The sequence below is a fragment of the Podarcis tiliguerta genome, assembly GCF_965153285.1.
Source record: "Podarcis tiliguerta genome assembly, chromosome: 4".
In the NCBI taxonomy this organism is placed as follows: domain Eukaryota; kingdom Metazoa; phylum Chordata; class Lepidosauria; order Squamata; family Lacertidae; genus Podarcis; species Podarcis tiliguerta.
The window spans coordinates 89,815,709-89,834,042 of record NC_139537.1 but is presented as its reverse complement, the minus strand read 5'-3'; the positions used below and the strand labels follow the sequence as shown (position 1 = coordinate 89,834,042).

Here is an 18,334-nt window from a genome sequence, read left to right as displayed (position 1 = left end):
CAGTCGTGTCTTCCTTGCATATATTAAGCCAAACTTAAAACAGTGCAGAAGAGGCTATTACTGATGAAATATGTCAGAGTCGAGTCTTCAACCATGTATAATAATGGGAGCAGCAGCTCAAGCAGTGAACCTTGGTATTAGAATAAGAACATTACAAGCATTTGCCTATTTTCATCTGTGAAATGTTGGAAGGCAGGCTCTTGCAGGAAAGGATTTCCTCTTGCCTGAAATTACTGGCCTGGGGTTGAATGGCAAAGCAATTGCAGCCCAGGATTGGCAAGCCGGAGGCAGCCTATGCACCATATACAGGATCCCTGCCATACTAGACATGATGTTTAATGTGTCTTTGCATTTAATGTGCTCAGTTTCTCAAAGTGCAAAAAGCAGCTCCAGGGGCTGATAATAACTGAGTTCACAGCAGTTGTGTAGGGGCAGTTTCAACCCTGTTCCCCACATTCCCCATTATGATCCTGATGAAAAATTCTTCCTCTGAAGTTCCTATTTGCCTCTGAGAAACTTGCAGTTTTTGTCTATCCCTCCATCATATCTCAATGGGTAGACCTAGCACCCCAGAAATCTTCATTATTTCCCTGGATCCCATTTTCCCATCCAGCTCTTACTTAATTGCACTGCTGCTGTAGTCAAATTCACAGCATCTTTCCATTTTCCTAAAAAAAATACCCACCCGAAACTTCAGAATAACAGCACTCTAATTTCCCCTCCCGAAAAATAGCTATGACGGGTGGTTTTTGCAGTGGCATTAGCAGAGTGATTAGTTAATGGTTTTAAATATTTGCAAACTCAGAGGCCAGTGGGAATCATATTTTTGGTATGAAATAAGGCCCATTAGGAATATCATAAACACCTGTCTTTGCTGCTACCTTGTGCTTTTATGATACTCCCCATCACAACTGCACTAACATTCTGAATAACAGAATGTGGGACAACGATCAGTTCCCCAAAATAAAAGGCTTAAAAATAAAGGAAGGAAGTTCCTTCTCTAGAGTCTAGGCAAGACCCTCAAGCCAACCCCCCATTAGCATAAAGAAATTCACACAGACACAGAATTTTTGTTTAAGTTCATTGGGCAATTTTTTTGGCCAGAACTTTATTGATTACAGGAAATGAGAGCGGTATTGGCTTAGGCATTGGCAAAAGACTATATCTGACTCCTGCCCCCTTTGCAGGAAGCCTGTAAGGGTAAACCACCCAAAGGGAAACTGCTTGGGGGGAACCAGCCTGCATCTCCCCTGGTGTTCCCAGAGGACTGGCATGGCCCTAGCCTCTCAAGCGGACTTCAGACAGGATCCAGGCCCCGGGTTCCTTTAACGGAATACCCTTGAAACGGAGGGGCAGGCGATGCTGACCTCCCCTCCCCCATTCACCATAAGCCAATGCCTAACCGCCAAACCTTACAAAGTTGCGAAGATTGCTAAGAGGTAGGCAAAAACCAAGTGGCCAGTGCCAATTCGCCAAATGGAAAAATTCCTACCCAGGGCCCAACTCAAGATGGGCAGCCAACCGAAGTCCAAAGTAAGGCCAGAGGACACTTAAATTAAAGGGAGGGTGGGCGGGTGTTCAGCAGTGTGAAGCAGGTGCTTGGCACACGTTGCGCTGCCGCTTTTATACATTCCCCACAATCACCCATTCAAATTGATTGGACAATAGCCCTGGGTAATCATGGTGCCACCCTGGCGTGAGGGTGATGGCTCCACCCACGCCAGGGTAGAGGAACCGGGTTGAGGGCCAGCCCGCAACCAGGACCATCTATTAAGATGATCCCACTTGGTGTTTCACTCTAGTCAGCCCTTTGCCTGATTAACTAGATATGCTCTGCTAAAAGTCAATCAATTTTATGGCTTTAGTCATTGGCTAAAATCACTAAGAGGCAGGAGCAGGCTAGTTTCCCATAAATCAAAAGATTTCTGCATATGGTGCCTCATCTCTCAACTTCCACAAGAACCAGAAGCTTACTTTACAAAATTAACAAAATAAAGCTCCACACTTGACAAATATGGCTCAGCTGGGGGGTGGACACCAATGTGTGTCTTCAGTTCTTTTTAGTACTGGAATACCTAGCAAATATTATTTCACGGTTTCTACACACAAATTTAAATGAAATTATTTAGACATTCACAGAACAATGCCTCTGAAATAAAAGTTCTCTCTTGTAGCGGTGAAGTAGTCATTTACCAAAAATACAAGTATTGGGATATGCTAGTCCAGACTGCAGTTACCTGATTTACATATTATAAATAACCTGGGTGTCCTGCTTGAAAAATCTGTCTTTAAATGCCTTTGGCTAACTTGTTATTCCATGTTTAATTAATACTTCCTACTAGAAGTCGAAGTTGGTTATTCACAGCCACCCCCTCATATGCTACAGACTGTGACCTTTCTGCCCCATTAGGATAGGTGACAGTATATTTTCCAACCGGACATAAATGGGAACTTTAATTGAGGGAGATTGCCATTCTCTCTAATTATGAAAAATGCCAGAACAGAGCTGATCAAGAGAGCAGAGCAGTCATCTTCCCATGTTACCCACTGAACAAATATGTTAATCCAGTTAGAAAGGTTAGGCAGCTTTAGATGTTCAGCCCAGTGTGTCTTAATAATCTAGATCTCTTTTCAGATTAGGCCTTTCATGGTAAAATACTATCCAGAGTTCAGGTCAGTATCTCAGCCGTAAATAAATACGCACACCATCAGCCCTGGTGCATTTTGTCAACAGAAAATGAGAAGGAAACCTGTTTTAATTGTTGCAAGGCCATATGGTCTATTGGTGAACAGGAGCATGAATGAAAGTTTCCAGTGCTATGTCAGGATAATCATGGGAATACCATGGTTAACCATGTGCTGAACACATAAGAAATTGTCCACTACACAGAGTTGTATCTGTCTTTAGGAGGAAAAAACCCTGTAAGGTCATACCTCCTGCTGACACATAGTTAAAGGAACAAGCTTCTGATGCCAGTCATGCAATGGCTGTCTGCCAAGATACAAATAAGGTTAATTTTTTTGGAACTACCTTTTGCACTTCATTCTTCTGTGGCACAGACCCTCATTCTTTTGAATACAGTCAAACCTCCGGTTGAATGTGCTTCGGGATGAGCGCGTTACTTCTGGGTTTTGCCGCTTGCGCATCCACAGACGCTCAAAATGATGTCACGCGCATGCGCAGAAGCAGCAAAAAGCAACGCGCATGTGCGCAGACGTGCCGTCACTAGTTACACTTGCTTCTAGATGTGAACGGGGCTTTGGAATGGATCCCGTTCACATCTAGAGGTACCACTGTACTGCACCTTGGCCCGCAAGCTTGTTAATTGAATCTTTGTCCATTTTTAAAAAAAACAAGGTTAGAGGCTTGGCCTCCAGAAAATCTTCCTCTGGTGAGGAATCTGAGATGAGATTTAATATTTATTATTAATTAAATTTGTATACCTGTAGCATTTGATCTGCAATGACTCCTTTGCAGCTGCAGGTGACTGTGTTCTGTTATAGTCCAATGGATGCTGGATATGCATTTGTGAATGGAGCTGTAAGCTAGTCCTGCATGGTCATGTTTCCCAGTGGAAGTTATTATCAGATTAATCAAAAACCATGGAGAATAAGGCTGTCAATGGCTATTAGCCATTGTAGATATGTTCTGCCTCCAGTGTTGAAGGCACTATTCCTCTGAATACCAGTTCTTTCAAATTGCAAGTGGGGAGAGCTGTTTCACTCAGGTCAATCCTGCTCAGGTCCTATAAGGTAAAAGGTAAAGGTAAAGGACCCCTGGAAGGTTAAGTCCGATCAAAGGCAACTATGGGTTTGTGGCGCTCATCTCACTTTCAGGCTGAGGGAGCCGGTGTTTGTGCACAGGCAGCTTTCTGGGTCATGTGGCCAGCATGACTAAACTGCTTCTGGCACAACGGAACACCATGACGGAAGCCACAGTGCACGGAAACACCATTTATCTTCCTGCCACAGAGGTACCTATTCATCTACTTGCACTGGTGTGCTTTCAAACTGCTAGGTTGGCAGAAGCTAGGACAGAGCAATGGGAGCTCACTCTGTCAAGGGAATTCGAACCACCAACCTTATGATCGGCAAGCCCAAGAGGCTCAGTGGTTTAGACAACAGCACCACCCATGTTCTGTAGGAATTTGGTTGGTCGCTGTGAGAACGGGTTGTTGGACTAGATGGGCCACTTTGATGTGATCTAGCAGGGCTCTTCTTAAGGAAGGCAATATGGCAAGCTTTACTACAGAGGGCAAACACTGGATTATGCCCGGAGAACCTTTCATTAGATATAGATTTAGATTTTCTTAGTGCACCTCCAACCCAAATGTCACTTGCATGCAGTGTTACCACTCACAAGGACATCTTTAAGCACTCTGATTTGGGTGTCATAGGTTATCCAGGGTTGGAACTGGACACAGAATAAGAATAAGAATTTATTTATACCCCGTCCTTCCTGGTTTAAAAACCGGGCTCAGGGCGGCTAACAGCAAATATAAAACACTGATTAAAATGTGACTTAAAAACAGCACAAAACAGCATAAAATACAACATAAAATGCAGCATCAATATCAATAAAACTCAAAAATTCAGGGGTCATTTTGAGAAGAAGGGGGGAAAAACCCCAGTCAGTAGACATCAAATGATCACCAGGGCTAACTGGTCAAGTTGGTCCTACTAGGGCCAGCAAGGAGACCAGGGAAGAATTTAAATGTGGGTTCCCAGAAAGGGTTTCTTCATAGAAGAGGAAAGGGAAAAGAGAATAGAGGATCAGGCTAATTCAAATTGAAGGCCAGGTGGAATAGCTCTGTCTTACAGGCCCTGCGGAAGTCCTGTGTTTCAAAAAAGCGTTTCAGTTAAATGTGTTGTAAATGCAAACAGGTGAAACAGGTAGAGAAAAACAGGACTCCACTAAAAGAATATAAACAGCAAGCAGGCCTGTTTTACTGTGATAAAAGATGCTCCTAGGTGCTTCTTTCTAAATGTAGTCCTTGATTCTACAAATACTCCGATGGATTGGTGCCTTTATCGTATTGTTGAATCTTCCATGGAAAAGAGACATTTTGTTTATGCCATTTGGATATTTCAGTGAGAAAAGATCAAAGAACTATAAATCAGACAAGTTTTATGGGGCTTTTACTGCCTCTCCTTCTCAAACTAATGTGACTGTCTGTGCAGTTTTGAGACCAGAGTCTGTATAAAATTGGGGCAGTAAATTGCCATAAATCCTTGCTTTATCTGAAACTTGATATACCTGACTTAGATGCACCTACTATGATGATACCATTAGAAGCATTGGCATGTCAGGTGGGCACCAACCATAACAATAAAAAGGCACCTTTATATATGCCATATATATCCATGGAAATTCACACTTCTGCAAGATACACGCAGGCATGCTTTCTGAAAATAAATAAATAACTGACCTCTATCCATGGGCTGTGAGCAAGTGTCAAATCTCAAAGATAATATAGAAATGTAATAAAATTGTAAACAGAAAACCCCAACCCTACGTGAAATGCAACCTTTTTCTGAAGCAGATCTGCACACCTATGCATGCAGAGAGGCCTGCGAAGGGTAAGAGAACTCAGCTAGTTCTTCCAGGAAAATATGGCTCATTTCATACTCCCTTTCCCCCAAGTACTGTGATGTTAAGGGTTGCCCTTTTGAAACCTCACTTTCTTTGTGATGACAGAAACAGGAACACACAGGGTCTACAGACATAAATGTATTGAGCATAAGGGACGAGGGAGGCACCATGATGGAGAAGGGAAGTACAGACCCTCCAAAAGTGTCCCTATTCGCTGATTTGGAGAAGCCATCCCTGTTTCTGATTTGATCCTGGAATGTCCCATGTTTTCTTAGGACGATCCTATTTTCATTGGAGAAACATTTGAGGGTAAGGAGTTATCCGACCCCCGAGCCATCTGAAGGCAATCCTGTATAGGGAAGGTTCTTTTTCCCCAATGTTTAATGTTTTATTACTGTATTTTTCCGTGTATAAGACATATTTTGAGGGACTCCAAATTAAGAAAACCTCCTTAGCACTATCTGGGTATAAGACGAGTCCCAATTTTAAACCTAATTTTTGGTAAAAAACCCTAGTATGTTTTTATATGTGTCAGACGGTGCTCAGAGTGGCTGGGCTAACCCAGGAAGATGTGTGGGGTATAAATAGTAAGATTATCATTATGGAATGGGACGTCACTATTTCCATGGGAGGAATGTTGGAGGGTATGCAAGTATTACTTTTATTGACAACACTGACACATTTTGTAAAAGAAATTGGAACAAAATTGATGCATTACACAGAAAGTAGGGATAGTCACACAAACACACTAAAAGTGCTGTAAAGTTCTACTGCATTTATCTATATCAGAGAAGTTTTTGTCACTTTCAAACTTATTTCTATCCAGGAATGTAGGATTCATCGAATGTTATTTCAATCTGCACACACATCCCTGCCAACTTTTCGCTAGTTAAAAACCAGTATCAACCTTTCAATTAAAAGACATTACATGCATAAGCCATGAAAACATTTCCCTCACACACACTTCTGAAAACTTTTAAACTTCTCAAAACCCATCATAAACCTTCCAATTCAAAACAAACCTTATTACACATACATACTCAAGTAGAATAAAGTTTTCAAATAAAAAATGTCCTCTTGCAACATCAATTTCTACAGAAGCAAAATATTTGTTTATATTACAGGTTTTTTTGGTGGTATTGAAGAGATTATGAGGTTTTGAACTATATTTATAGCCATTTTTTGGACTGGTTAAACCATCTGACCACACTCCCCACCACCCATAGCAAACTGTGTGTGTCTTGCTAGCAAACAAACAACAATTTCCCCATCTATTCATCAGTGGAAGATACATATATGTGATATACAGTCGTACCTCTACTTACGAATCTACGGGTTACGGCCTCACGCACATGCGCAGCAGCGCTCAATCATGCCACGTGCGTGTGCAGAAGCAAGCCTCTATTTACATAATTTTTGGGGTGCGAATGGACCCCCAGAACAAATTAAGTTCGTAGCTGGACGGTCCACTGTATTGGTAATGAGGAAAAACCGTGCTTTTGTCTTATATATTCTAAGACTAAAGCTCAGGGATACTGGAAGTTGCAGTCCACAAACATCTGGAGGCAACAGGTTGAAGAAGACTGATTTAATTAAAGACATTTTCATAACATTTGGGAAGCTAGTCCCTCTGGTTTTCTGCATTTACGTTGTTCGCATACATTTTCAGAGCCACATGTACAGCAATATAATTTACTTCATGTATCACATTGAGAAGCTAGCCACTTGGATGTAGAAACCACTTAATGCGGAATTATTTTCCACTTACTATGGCAGAGTAAGACAGTAACCAGCTTTCCTTTAACTGTTTTTCCCCTTAAAAAAAATAAAAATCAACATCTCATTGCAATTTGCCTATAGTTATTCAGAGGATTAGTTAAGAAATGTCAGTGAACAGATACCGCCTGCTCATTAACATTCATGGCATTACCCCTTCTGGTGGGTTGGTTTCAGCTGCTGATAGAGCAATACTCTAAAAAGATATTGGCTTGGCTGCAAAACAGCTGCTCAGCAAAGCCACCATGCAGGGGGAATTGGTGATAATGAGATGATAGTATTACGACAACTCTGGGAGGATAATATATCTTAAGCTGCTTTGAGGTATGCCTTGTGTTGTCTGAGTACTAATAAACACAACTGTTTGTCCAGTCCTGTAAGGGGTTGTTCCTCAGTGGGCAAACAGTTCAGACACCATCATTTCCTGAAATTCAAGCAGAGCAATAACTGTGAATCAAATCTCTGCAAATTGCGATGTTTCTTTGTTCCATACATACTTTCAAGGATGAAAGAATATCAGCTGATTTGCTCCAGTGCTCCTTTACTTGATGTCAGGACATTTGGAAGTGCTTGATATTATTCTGAGGCTAAATAATAGTTCTAAAGTTGTGGCTCACTGTTGCTGTATGTGGAATAGATGGTTGGCGGCCAGCTGTCAACCTGGAGAGCACATGTCTTCCTTTAAATGCTCCAGAGCAACAGAAGAGTGTGCAGCTGGTGTAATTTGGTCTCATACCTCCTTCGGCCCTCCATCAGCTTTCTACTCCTGACTTTATGCAGGACAAAACGGCAAGTCCTACTCACTACAATAAACAGGGAAACGGATTTCGCAAAGAAGCCAGAAGGCCACTGCAGGGTGATGCACATTCTCCTGATATTTCAAAGCTTTCAAAGGAATGTGGACTGTCCACTACTAATCCTGTTTAGTTGGGTAGGAGAGCTGAAAAAATGGCACACCTGGCAACCAATGCGCTCCTTGGATTTCAGATAGTACATGGGTAGACGAGTCTTAAAAGTGCCGCAAACAATTTTACATGGCCCTCTAGCGGCTATGAATGCTTATTAATCAGAAGTAATGTATTTAGTGTTAACTCTGAAAATGTATACAGTGGTATCTCGGAAGTTGAACGGAATCCGTTCCAGAAGTCCATTCGACTTCCAAAACGTTTGGAAACCAAGATGTGGCTTCTGAATGGCTGCAGGAAGCTTCTGCAGCCAATCAGAAGCTGCGGACGTCATGTCAGAGGGTTCCAAAGAACGTTCACTCCCACGGTTGCGGCGTTCAGGAGCCAAAACATTCGATTCTCAAGGCGTTCGGGATCCAAGGTACTACTGAGCTTGATTTTGACCAAACTAAGCCTCCTACAGCAAAACATACATCAGGAGGTTTAATTTGGTCAGCATCAAGTATACACTTCCATAGTTAATACTAAATACATTAATTGCGTGTCGAGGTCCCCAGGGCCACCCCAATAACTCACACATGACACAGAATTTTTTGTTTAAGATTTTTGGCATAATTTTGGCCACAACTTTATTGAAATACAAATTTGTGAGTGGTTGCTTAGGCATTGGTTGCGACTATCTGCCCCCACCATGGGGGACAGACTGACATTCCGCACGATGCGAAAGTCAGAATAGGGGAATACACTTGGGGTTACGCGGAGCAGGGAACCTGCCCTCACCCCAATGCAACCAGGAGCTCATTGCTATGGCCCGAGCCCCCTTGACAGAGTGGACAAGCAATAGTTAGCCCCCAATTCCTTTAACGGAATCCCTTGCAGCAGCAGCATTAGAGGGGCAGGCACTCAACCTACCAAGGGCAGGCACTCAACCACTTCCCCTCAACCAACCAAACCATAAACCAATGCCTAACCGCAACCTTACAAGTTGTGACGATTTGCTACGCAGTAGGCAAAAACCAAATGGCCCCAGTCAATCAGCCAGATGGATAAAATTCCTACCAGGCCCCTGCCCCAAGAGCAGACGATCCCATGACAGGCATAGCAAGGTCAAAGCGAACAACCCTAATTCTAGGGAGGGGGGGACGGGCAATCCGATGCACTGGCGAAAAGAGGAAGCCCTAGTCTCGTGCAAGGAGTTTTAGCATTTCTGGCTGTCAATCAACAAATGGCAACATTAACTTCTTCCCAACAACAAGGGAAGCCCCAATTGCATCAGTGGCCAACAAACAATTAGCCCGCCCCCAACTTTGGAGTGTCCTGGCGGCCCCCACCACAACACGTGCTCTCCATGAAGGAGAACACGCTTTCTGGTAAATGAGCTGCCATAGCTGCTAGAGGGCCATGAAAATTTTTGTTCCAGGCTTTTTAGACTTGTCTACCCATGTACTATCTGAAACCCAAGGGGCACATTGGCATTATTTTCAGCTCTCCTACCCCACTAGTTAGCTTGACCTTGGAGAAGAAGTATTACTAGTAGTGAGAAAGGGGTGGAGAGAGACAACAGAATCTTCTACCCTTCAACCACTATTTTGGAATGCCAGATTAGGTTTTAGGCAGCAAAATATATTGAGCTGTCTCTGAGTGCTTCTGCTATGGCTCCCCCCCCCCCCCCGAAAAAAGCAGCACAATCACAATAATAACTATGATTCTGAAATGTACTAGACAATAAATAAGGGCTATTCAGAAGCTAAGCACAAAAGCCATCTGTGTGACACCTCTGCTGGTAAATTTCCCTAACTGTTTGAGTTTCCTTCCGCCAAAAAGGCACTCCATTCAGGTGATCGGTTTCTACCTTTTGCATCTATCTATTGCAATTTGCTGCATATCCCATGAAAAAGCTCTTCCAAAATTGCACGCCAATTATGTGATGAAATGAGTACTAAAAGTTTCAGCATAATTAGAGTAGCATTGTTCATCCTTCCATGAATCAACACAAATTTCTTCCTCCTACATAATTCCTGCATATGCTTTGATGGAGAGAATGAAAATATCCACAATAAACTCATCCCCTCTGACAGAAGAAAGAGAAAATGTGCAACCCCTGCAAAGCTGCTGAATCATCTTTTGCTTTGACTCTGGAGATGCTCGCTTCGGTAGAACATATACTAAAATTGGAACGATGCTATGACTCTGGAGGACGTGACAATCTCTCTGGAGTGATTCGGAACACAACAAAAGGAAGTATAAAGTCACCTCACTACAAGTGCACTGGGCATAGACATTGGCAAATATTTGCCCTTTGGCAACCATGTCATAAGGCAAGCGTGAGAATTCAATCTTTCTCTGCGCTTGTAGATCCAGTTAGAAAAGAGCATCTCTGGTCATATTGACAAAGGATATTTCTCTCGGGGTGGCAACACTGCAACCTTCATGCATCCTGGGAACAGATAGAAGTCCCTTGGGAATCAAACGCTTTCATTTTTATATATTAATGGCAAAAGTTGTGTGCTATTGGGGAAAGTAAGTTTTAAAACCCCCAAAGCTTAATAGCTTTAGAATAAGGTGTGTAGAACAATGACTTGTTTTTCTACTTTCTGGCTTCTGAGTATGTCTAGTCTATCCAAGATTTCGTTTTGAGCTGAGAGCTGCAATGACCAGAAACGGCTTATTAAAGCGTGTTCTTCGGCAGAAACACAGTCCTTGCTGTCTCTTGTAGGAGGTTAAATATCAAGGCGGGATGTATCTTTCATTTTTAAAATTGATGGATCTTGTTTGTGATGGTCCGGCTGTCTCATTTGGGATCTGTTTTGTCGTTTAAGTTTTTTCCGAGGGTGCAATGAGATTAAGGGCCACTATCTGAACGATAATCTTGGTCATTTGATTGCCCTTTTTACCCATTGTCGTCTTTTTAACTGTATATATTGTTTGCTTTATGTTACTATGGCAGTTGGCTAATGCGAATAAAGTTTATCTATCTATCTATCTATCTATCTATCTATCTATCTATCTACTTTCTGGCCAGGGTTCCACATCCACCATAGTAGGCCTATCATGGTCCTCATGAGGAACATTTCACTTCATAAAGGATGTTTATTAGTATCATTTTCAGAGCGAACCCTAGGTAGCATATTCCAACAAGAGCTTAACCAAGCCCCCGCAGCATCTATGGTTTATATTTTGCAAAATGTAAATGTGCCCATTCAGGCAAACAAGGCAAAGGGGCCATGGCATATCAAGTGAGACGGACCTAATATTTCATCCATGTGCTGTTTTAAACAGTGTGCAAGTCTTTCATCTCTCAGCAGCCCACTCTTTCATATCGTTGGGATTAACAGGAATAATTACAGATAAGGGATGCCAGCTTTAAAGGACGCTCTTATCCTAGCAGGACAACAACTGAATCTGCTATCTAATTGCCTGGAAAATACAATTAACGTTCATTCTGAAGAAGTGGTATCCTATGATAAACTAGAGGATTCCAACTAAGGTATCTGACCGTACAATGGATTAATTGATTGAGCCTTTTATGATGTGACACACATGATCAACAGTCTCATATGGTTATCTATTGCTGGATGGTATCGTTCAGACTGCAGGTGTTTGGATCAAATCAAATCTAATTTAATGTTTGGATGCCCTATTTTAAAAGCATCATGTACGTATAAAACTAGCATGCTAAAGAAGGAGATAATAGCCTAGCCTTATCTATGACATGTTTGTTTTGTAAGTTCGGGAAATGATTTTCCACGGGAGAGCATCTTTTATCTGCCACTTGAAGTGAAATAGGCTGTCTACATTATGTACAGGTTCGTGGATGACTGTGCAGATTGGCTCCATGAATAAGCAAAATATAACATGCTACTCACCATCAAATTTCTTGTGCCTGGACACAAAGGTTGTGCGCACAAAATGACTTGTCTCCTCCACCAAGTTCTCAAATTCCAGTTTGCTTTGCTGGCTTAGCTTGTCTTCCATTTCTGATGTGCAGCATGTATATTCCTGAGGGCAGATTCTCAAATGTTCCCCTGCAATAAACATAAATGAATGCAATGTATGAATGAAGGCATGAAAAATTTACATCCCTGTTCACATCCACACACTGGTCCCACTTTACGAACATTTGCTATGTGAAATTTCACATATCCATACCGGAGGCATCAGTACCCAAACCTATACATCTTACATATTCATATATCTCAGCAGAACATTATTTTTACTTCCTTGCTTGCCTTTCGTTGGCTGGCTGAGGAACGGAGGGAGGGGGAGCAATCAGACAAACCAGAGAGCATTTGTTTGTGTGTTTTCCTGTCTTTAAAAAAAAAATGGGGGTCAAATTTGCGTTGTTGAAAATGCATTAAAAATTTTCTCATAGAAATCAATAGAAATTGTCAACTCATTCTGTAAACACCCACCTAGCGAATGATTTCCAGGGAACACCTTGTGTTCCGTAAGCGAGATGTGCATGTACTGTCTAGTTACTACCAGCAAATTGCTTTCCATTCATTTGCAATGAATTATTAGTCACTGCCCAGCCATTCATTTCTGCAACCAAAAGGACTGCGTAGTGTAATGGTTGAAGGGGCTTCAGTGCTTAACTGAAAAGAACGTACTAGTGAAACCAAGTGTTTGAGTCTTCTCAGGAATGGGGACCCGTTCTCTCACCAGGGTAGTATTCCACGAAGCATTCAGAGGCAATGTGTGAAGTCTACTGCATAGGGCTTAAGGCTTCAGTGGGTAGAGACAGAAACAAAAGCAGAGGGGGCAAATCTTTTCATTCTCATTCGGCCACTCAACATGCTAACAGGGAAGACCAAATTTGCTCTTAGCCAAACATTTGGATGGATTGCTTAATTTAACTTCCCCCCTTTCCTTTTCCATTGCCGCATCTATTTTGGCTTCCTGCATCCCCCCCCCCTCCAATCTCCTTCTCTATCCCAGTCTCCGTCTCCTCCTCCTCCTGTTGAAATGGGCTGCATGAATTAAGGTCAGAGGTCATAAAGCTTCAAGTTTCCCACTCCAGGCCATCTGAATCAGGAAGGTCTTTGCCAGCTGAAAGAAAGCTAGTGGAAAGGGCCCTAACTAATAAGTGAATCCCTGGATCTTGGAAATACCACTGAGAAAGCCCTCTCTAACACCTCTGGTAAACGCACTTCCAATATTGGCCAGACAAAGAGAAATACAGTCATACATTGGTTGTTGAATGCCCTGGAACATCTTGGATCCTGAACGCCGCAAACCCGGAAGTGATTGTTCCTGTTGGTGAATGTGTTTTTGGAACCCGAACATCCAACAGGACTTCCGTGGCTTCTGATTAGCTGCAGGAACTTCCTGCAGCCAATCAGAAGCCGCAATTTGGTTTTCGAACATTTTGGAAGTCAAACGGCCTTCCGGAATGGATTCCGTTTGACTTCCAAGGTAGGACTGTATATCTCTTGTGGATCTTCTTAGTAGAGGTGTCCACCCTGTGGAACACCCTCCCATCAGATGCCAAGGAGACAAATAACTACACAACTTTTAGCAGCCCAATATAGAGAAGTTTTTAATGTTTTATGTTTTATTACACTTTAATATTCGTGTGCCTATACATTAGAGCTTAAGCTCAATTCTGGCTTCATCTTTTGCATTTTAATAGCAACGTTTGACTGTCACAAGTTCTCATAAACAAAAGCAGATTTCCTGTTAGACACACATCATTGTAAGTAAAAATGCAATGAAGTATTTAATTAATGTTTATGCTACACAAAAGAAAAGCAATAGAGGAGTAATGATTTTCATTCAGTTCCACAGATTTATCTCTTGGTGTGCCATGCCACTGCTCTTGACAGTATTGGTTTCTTCAATGGAGGCGACAAGTGGATGCCCATTATTTAGCTCATGAAATTAAAATACTTGGTTATTACTACATGAACCGTGAATTTCCAATTGGTGCTGTTCTCTGGTTGTCAGAAATATTTAGTCTGGCTTGCAAAAAGGAGAAAAATCCACTGTCCCCTTGAGAAATAGAATAAATGCCCTGACTGTGAGAAGAGCTACACATGTGCCAGTGTAAATGTTTCACTTTCAGCACAAACCAGGCTGATTAAAATCTCAACATGCTCTTTTAATGCACAGTGGCAAGACAAGGGCTTACATATTATTCAGTGCCTAACTTTTGTGCCCAGAGGCCCACCTGAAAATTAACTTCACTCAGACACATATATTAGTTTTAAGTTTTTGGGTAAATTTCGGCCACAACTTTATTGAATTACAATTTTGTGAGCAGTATTGGCTTAGGCATTGACTCTCGACCATAACTGACTCCACCTCTCTGAGTGGCTGTCGAAAGGGGTAAACCAAACAAGGGAGCAACATCGATGCGGACCAACCGAAGCTCCCCCTGGGGTTCCTGTAGTCCTCACATGGCCCTAGCCCCTCTCAGACGAGATCCAGGACCCCCAGCTTCCTTTAATGGAATACCCGTTCCTGGGTATCCAACTGAGCCAATATCTAACTGCCACCTTACAAGTTGTGACGATTGCTAAGGGGTAGGCAAAAACCAAGTGGCTAGAGCCAATTTGCCAATTGGAAAAAAATCCTACCCAGCCCCTGTTCCAAAAACAGGTGACCCAAACCAAAGCAAGGTCAGGCTAAACTACCTAACTCTAGGGAGGGTGTGTGTGTGTTCGGCAGCGCAACACGAACGCCCCTCCTCCCGTCATGCTGGCACTTTTTTAAGCCCCTGGATCACGTCACCCTCTGGGGATTGGCTAAAACAGCCTGGGGTGATCCAGGGGCTGGGGCCAGGGCATTTTCCACTTCCCTCCACCCATTTTACCCCTATGGGGTAAGTCCCAGGCGCCCATGTACAACCAGGACCCTCCAATAAGAGGATCCCATTTCCAAGACTGAATATATATTTAGATCTGTATAGGCTCGTATAGTACTCATACTATGAACATGGTACCATGGACTTGCCCGTCTGCTTTCCTTTTTCTACTTATGCTATGCTTCTCACCAATGGAACCCAAGCTAGCTCAAGGCCTAGAACCTCGGTTCCCAGTGGGGTGAAAGCATTTCCAGAATCGAGTCAGGAGTCTCTGCTTCATAATTTTCAACCTTCATCCCCGGGGCATGTGAGGTGGGAATCTAGCTTGACTCAGGAATGTCCTTGGACTATGTTAGACTCTATCTCACATCCTAGTGGCCCTCCAACACAGTGTACAGGCAGTGTTTTCATCATTCTCACTCAGTTTGTGCCTTTTGTCCCCGTGAAGAGATGCCTAACCACACCAGACCTATTTGCACATGTCTAGAGGGGGCTGTAGAGTCCAGTTTCTACTCAATAATTTGGGCAGAGCAGAATGGTTTCATTTTAAAATTCAATGACAAGCAAGATGAATCTACCTGCCCCTTTTTTATCATGCACACAAAATCTAGCTGTTTTTGCTTTGAAGTTCACTTCATGCTTCTAACACTAGGTTTTTTTATCTGGGATGTTCTTAACGTGAACCCAGGAGGGGAACTATGAACTTGGGATTCTAGCAAGGAACTCAGTGGTGCGAAAGGCAAGCACGAGACTGAAATGTGTTCCTTCTGAAATTCTGGGCTTTTATAGGGCAACAGTTCATGATTGACAGGTGGGCCCAACAAACCAAACAATCCTAAATATGACAGAATCAAAACACTGAGATGAGGGAGAGTGGACCTGCTTGCTTGCTTGCCAGTCAGGGAGAAGATGAGCAATCAGGCAATGCCATCCTCATCACCACCACAACTCTCTGGGTAAGAGGTGAGTGAACAAGAGAGTAGGCTGAAATTATTTATTGGCAGAACTTGATGGAATTTGTGTGCCCCTGCTGAGAGGATGAAGCCAAACCGATTTCAGACTGGTAAGCATTTGGTTTACAAACATCCACACAGGGCATTAGAGCCTAGTTAGTCTGTAAATGTTCGATGTTGTTAGGCTTCCATGCTTCAGTGAATTGCTATCGGGAATCTTGCAAATTAACCTTATGCCAATAACAATAGGAACAGTAACAAATTAATGGCTGCTCCTTGAACAACATGATCCCTGAACAGGCCAGTTTGAATCCCTTCACCTTTTCCCTCTAATCAAGCTCATGTTCTTGGTTTTGTAACACATTGTTCTAAAATGACATCAAGATATTGATTTTGATATTTACAAACCTTAGCGATTTTACAGGTTGTAACCACTCACAACGAACATGCTGCTCTTTTACCTTGAGAAATTCTATGCATTTTGTATTCTTATGGCACTTTCAGCAAAGATTATATAGTATAAGGGGCATCAGATACAGCTAGCTGGCTTTCCCTAGCCCCAAAGGGTGTCTCCATAGAGAAGCTTGACTGCATTAAGTTATGCTGTGCCAGCACTATGCCAGACACAAACAAGAATTAATTCAGCAGCTCACAATGACCTACTGCAACTCAGTGAACCACAGTGCTTCAGACTAAAGATGCTGACTTACATCTCTCTCCTTTCTCTGTAGCCCACGTTATATAAATCAAGCCAATCACCTGCTACAAATTCAACAACTAGTGTTCAATTCCAGTTTTTATTACAGCTGTAATCTCACACCTGTCTGCACTTGCTCCATATTGGCAAGCATTTACAGTTGAATTTGGGAACTTATGTAACGTAGCACGGCAGCTTACGAACCACACTTCTATACTCAAAGCTAGATTATTGTGGGGTTTGAACAACAGATTGCCGCCCACTCTCCCCAGTCTCTAGAGATTAAAAGGAAATTAAACAGCCCTATATTTACATATGGGAGACCTGTCAGGCAACCACCCAGAGAATTGTGAGAAACAGGGCAAAGCAAAGTAAAAGCAGAAAAAAAACAGGCCTTATAGTTACTTTAGTGGAGACTTTTAGTCTAGTGGTAGTACAAAGAGACCTCTCTCTTTCCCAGAAGTTTTATTCTTTTGCCAGTGCTGTTTGGTAACACAGAGGCCAAGTCCCGGCCTGATATTCCTCAGGTCACAAGTTTAAGGTCTGTTGTTGGGGTTATGTCATGATACTCTGGGATGGTTCCAGGGTTAAGCGGAGTCACGACTAGGTCTGGGTGATATCAGCTATTCAACATTGTGAATACACTGCAATATAATGATACATCTTTTGGGAATTATGTGGATAGAACTACCTAAATTGTATAGAAATTTATTTATGTATACTACTACAGCAGCAAGAATGCTACTTGCCCCAAAGTGGAAAGAAGTAGAAGTCCCAGCAAAGGAAGAATGGATACAAAAACTTATGGAATATGCAGAAATGGCAAATCTCACCGGAAAAATAAGAAATTAAGATAACAAACTTTTTATAAAAGAACGGAAAGGGTTTATTGAGTATTTACAGATAAATTGTAAACACATAAAAAACATTAGCAGGATTATTGTAATAACCTGCAGTTTCATAAGAGTATATATTTAAAGTAGATAATTAAATGAGCAAATGAAATGAATTTGGATATGCAGAAGATATTTTTAGAAAATGAATTTAAGGAACCGCAGAAAGAGGGGGAAGGAAGTCAAACTTTGAAAGGAAAAATTGATTGGAAAACTAATGAAATGTATAAATTTGAAAAGTATAAATAAAAACCCTTTAAAAAAAACTACATCACAATGCAGAAAAGTGGAGGGAGAAACAAGTTGCATCAGACCCAACCTTGCAATGCACCAGAGTGAAACCACCTCGACTCCCTTGGCAGGACCAATGGCGATTTCATCTTGGCACCTAGAAGGCTTGGGGCCGATGTAGCTTGCTTGTGTGCTGAGTGCTGGTGGTGGAGGGACTCAGGAGCAGTGGTGGTTTAATTCATGACATACAGCTAGGTGAAGGTGCAATCGTGCCCTCAAACCGGTCCTGGGCAATGTATTGTTACATCGCCCAGGCCTAGTCATGGCAACATACTATTTGTAGACCCTCCCACCTCCCAGGGCCTCAGGAAGTATGACACTGGAGTATTGGGCAGGGGGTGGCAAGATATTACCCAACATGTCATGTTTCTGTGGTGGCTGCCATGTTCTTTTCCTCACAGGGTGCTCTGGAGTAACCTAG

General features: G+C 42.4%; 1 protein-coding gene across 2 annotated transcripts in view; it reads right to left on the bottom strand.

Moving 5' to 3' along the window:
• Nucleotides 1-18,334, bottom strand: part of GPC6 (glypican 6) — a 766,899-nt gene that overhangs the window by 511,101 nt on the left and 237,464 nt on the right. For both annotated transcript variants that reach the window (XM_083437893.1, XM_083437892.1), the window contains exon 2: nt 12,141-12,299. In XM_083437893.1, the coding sequence (XP_083294019.1) occupies nt 12,141-12,299 (159 nt within the window). The remainder of the gene's footprint in view (nt 1-12,140; nt 12,300-18,334) is intronic.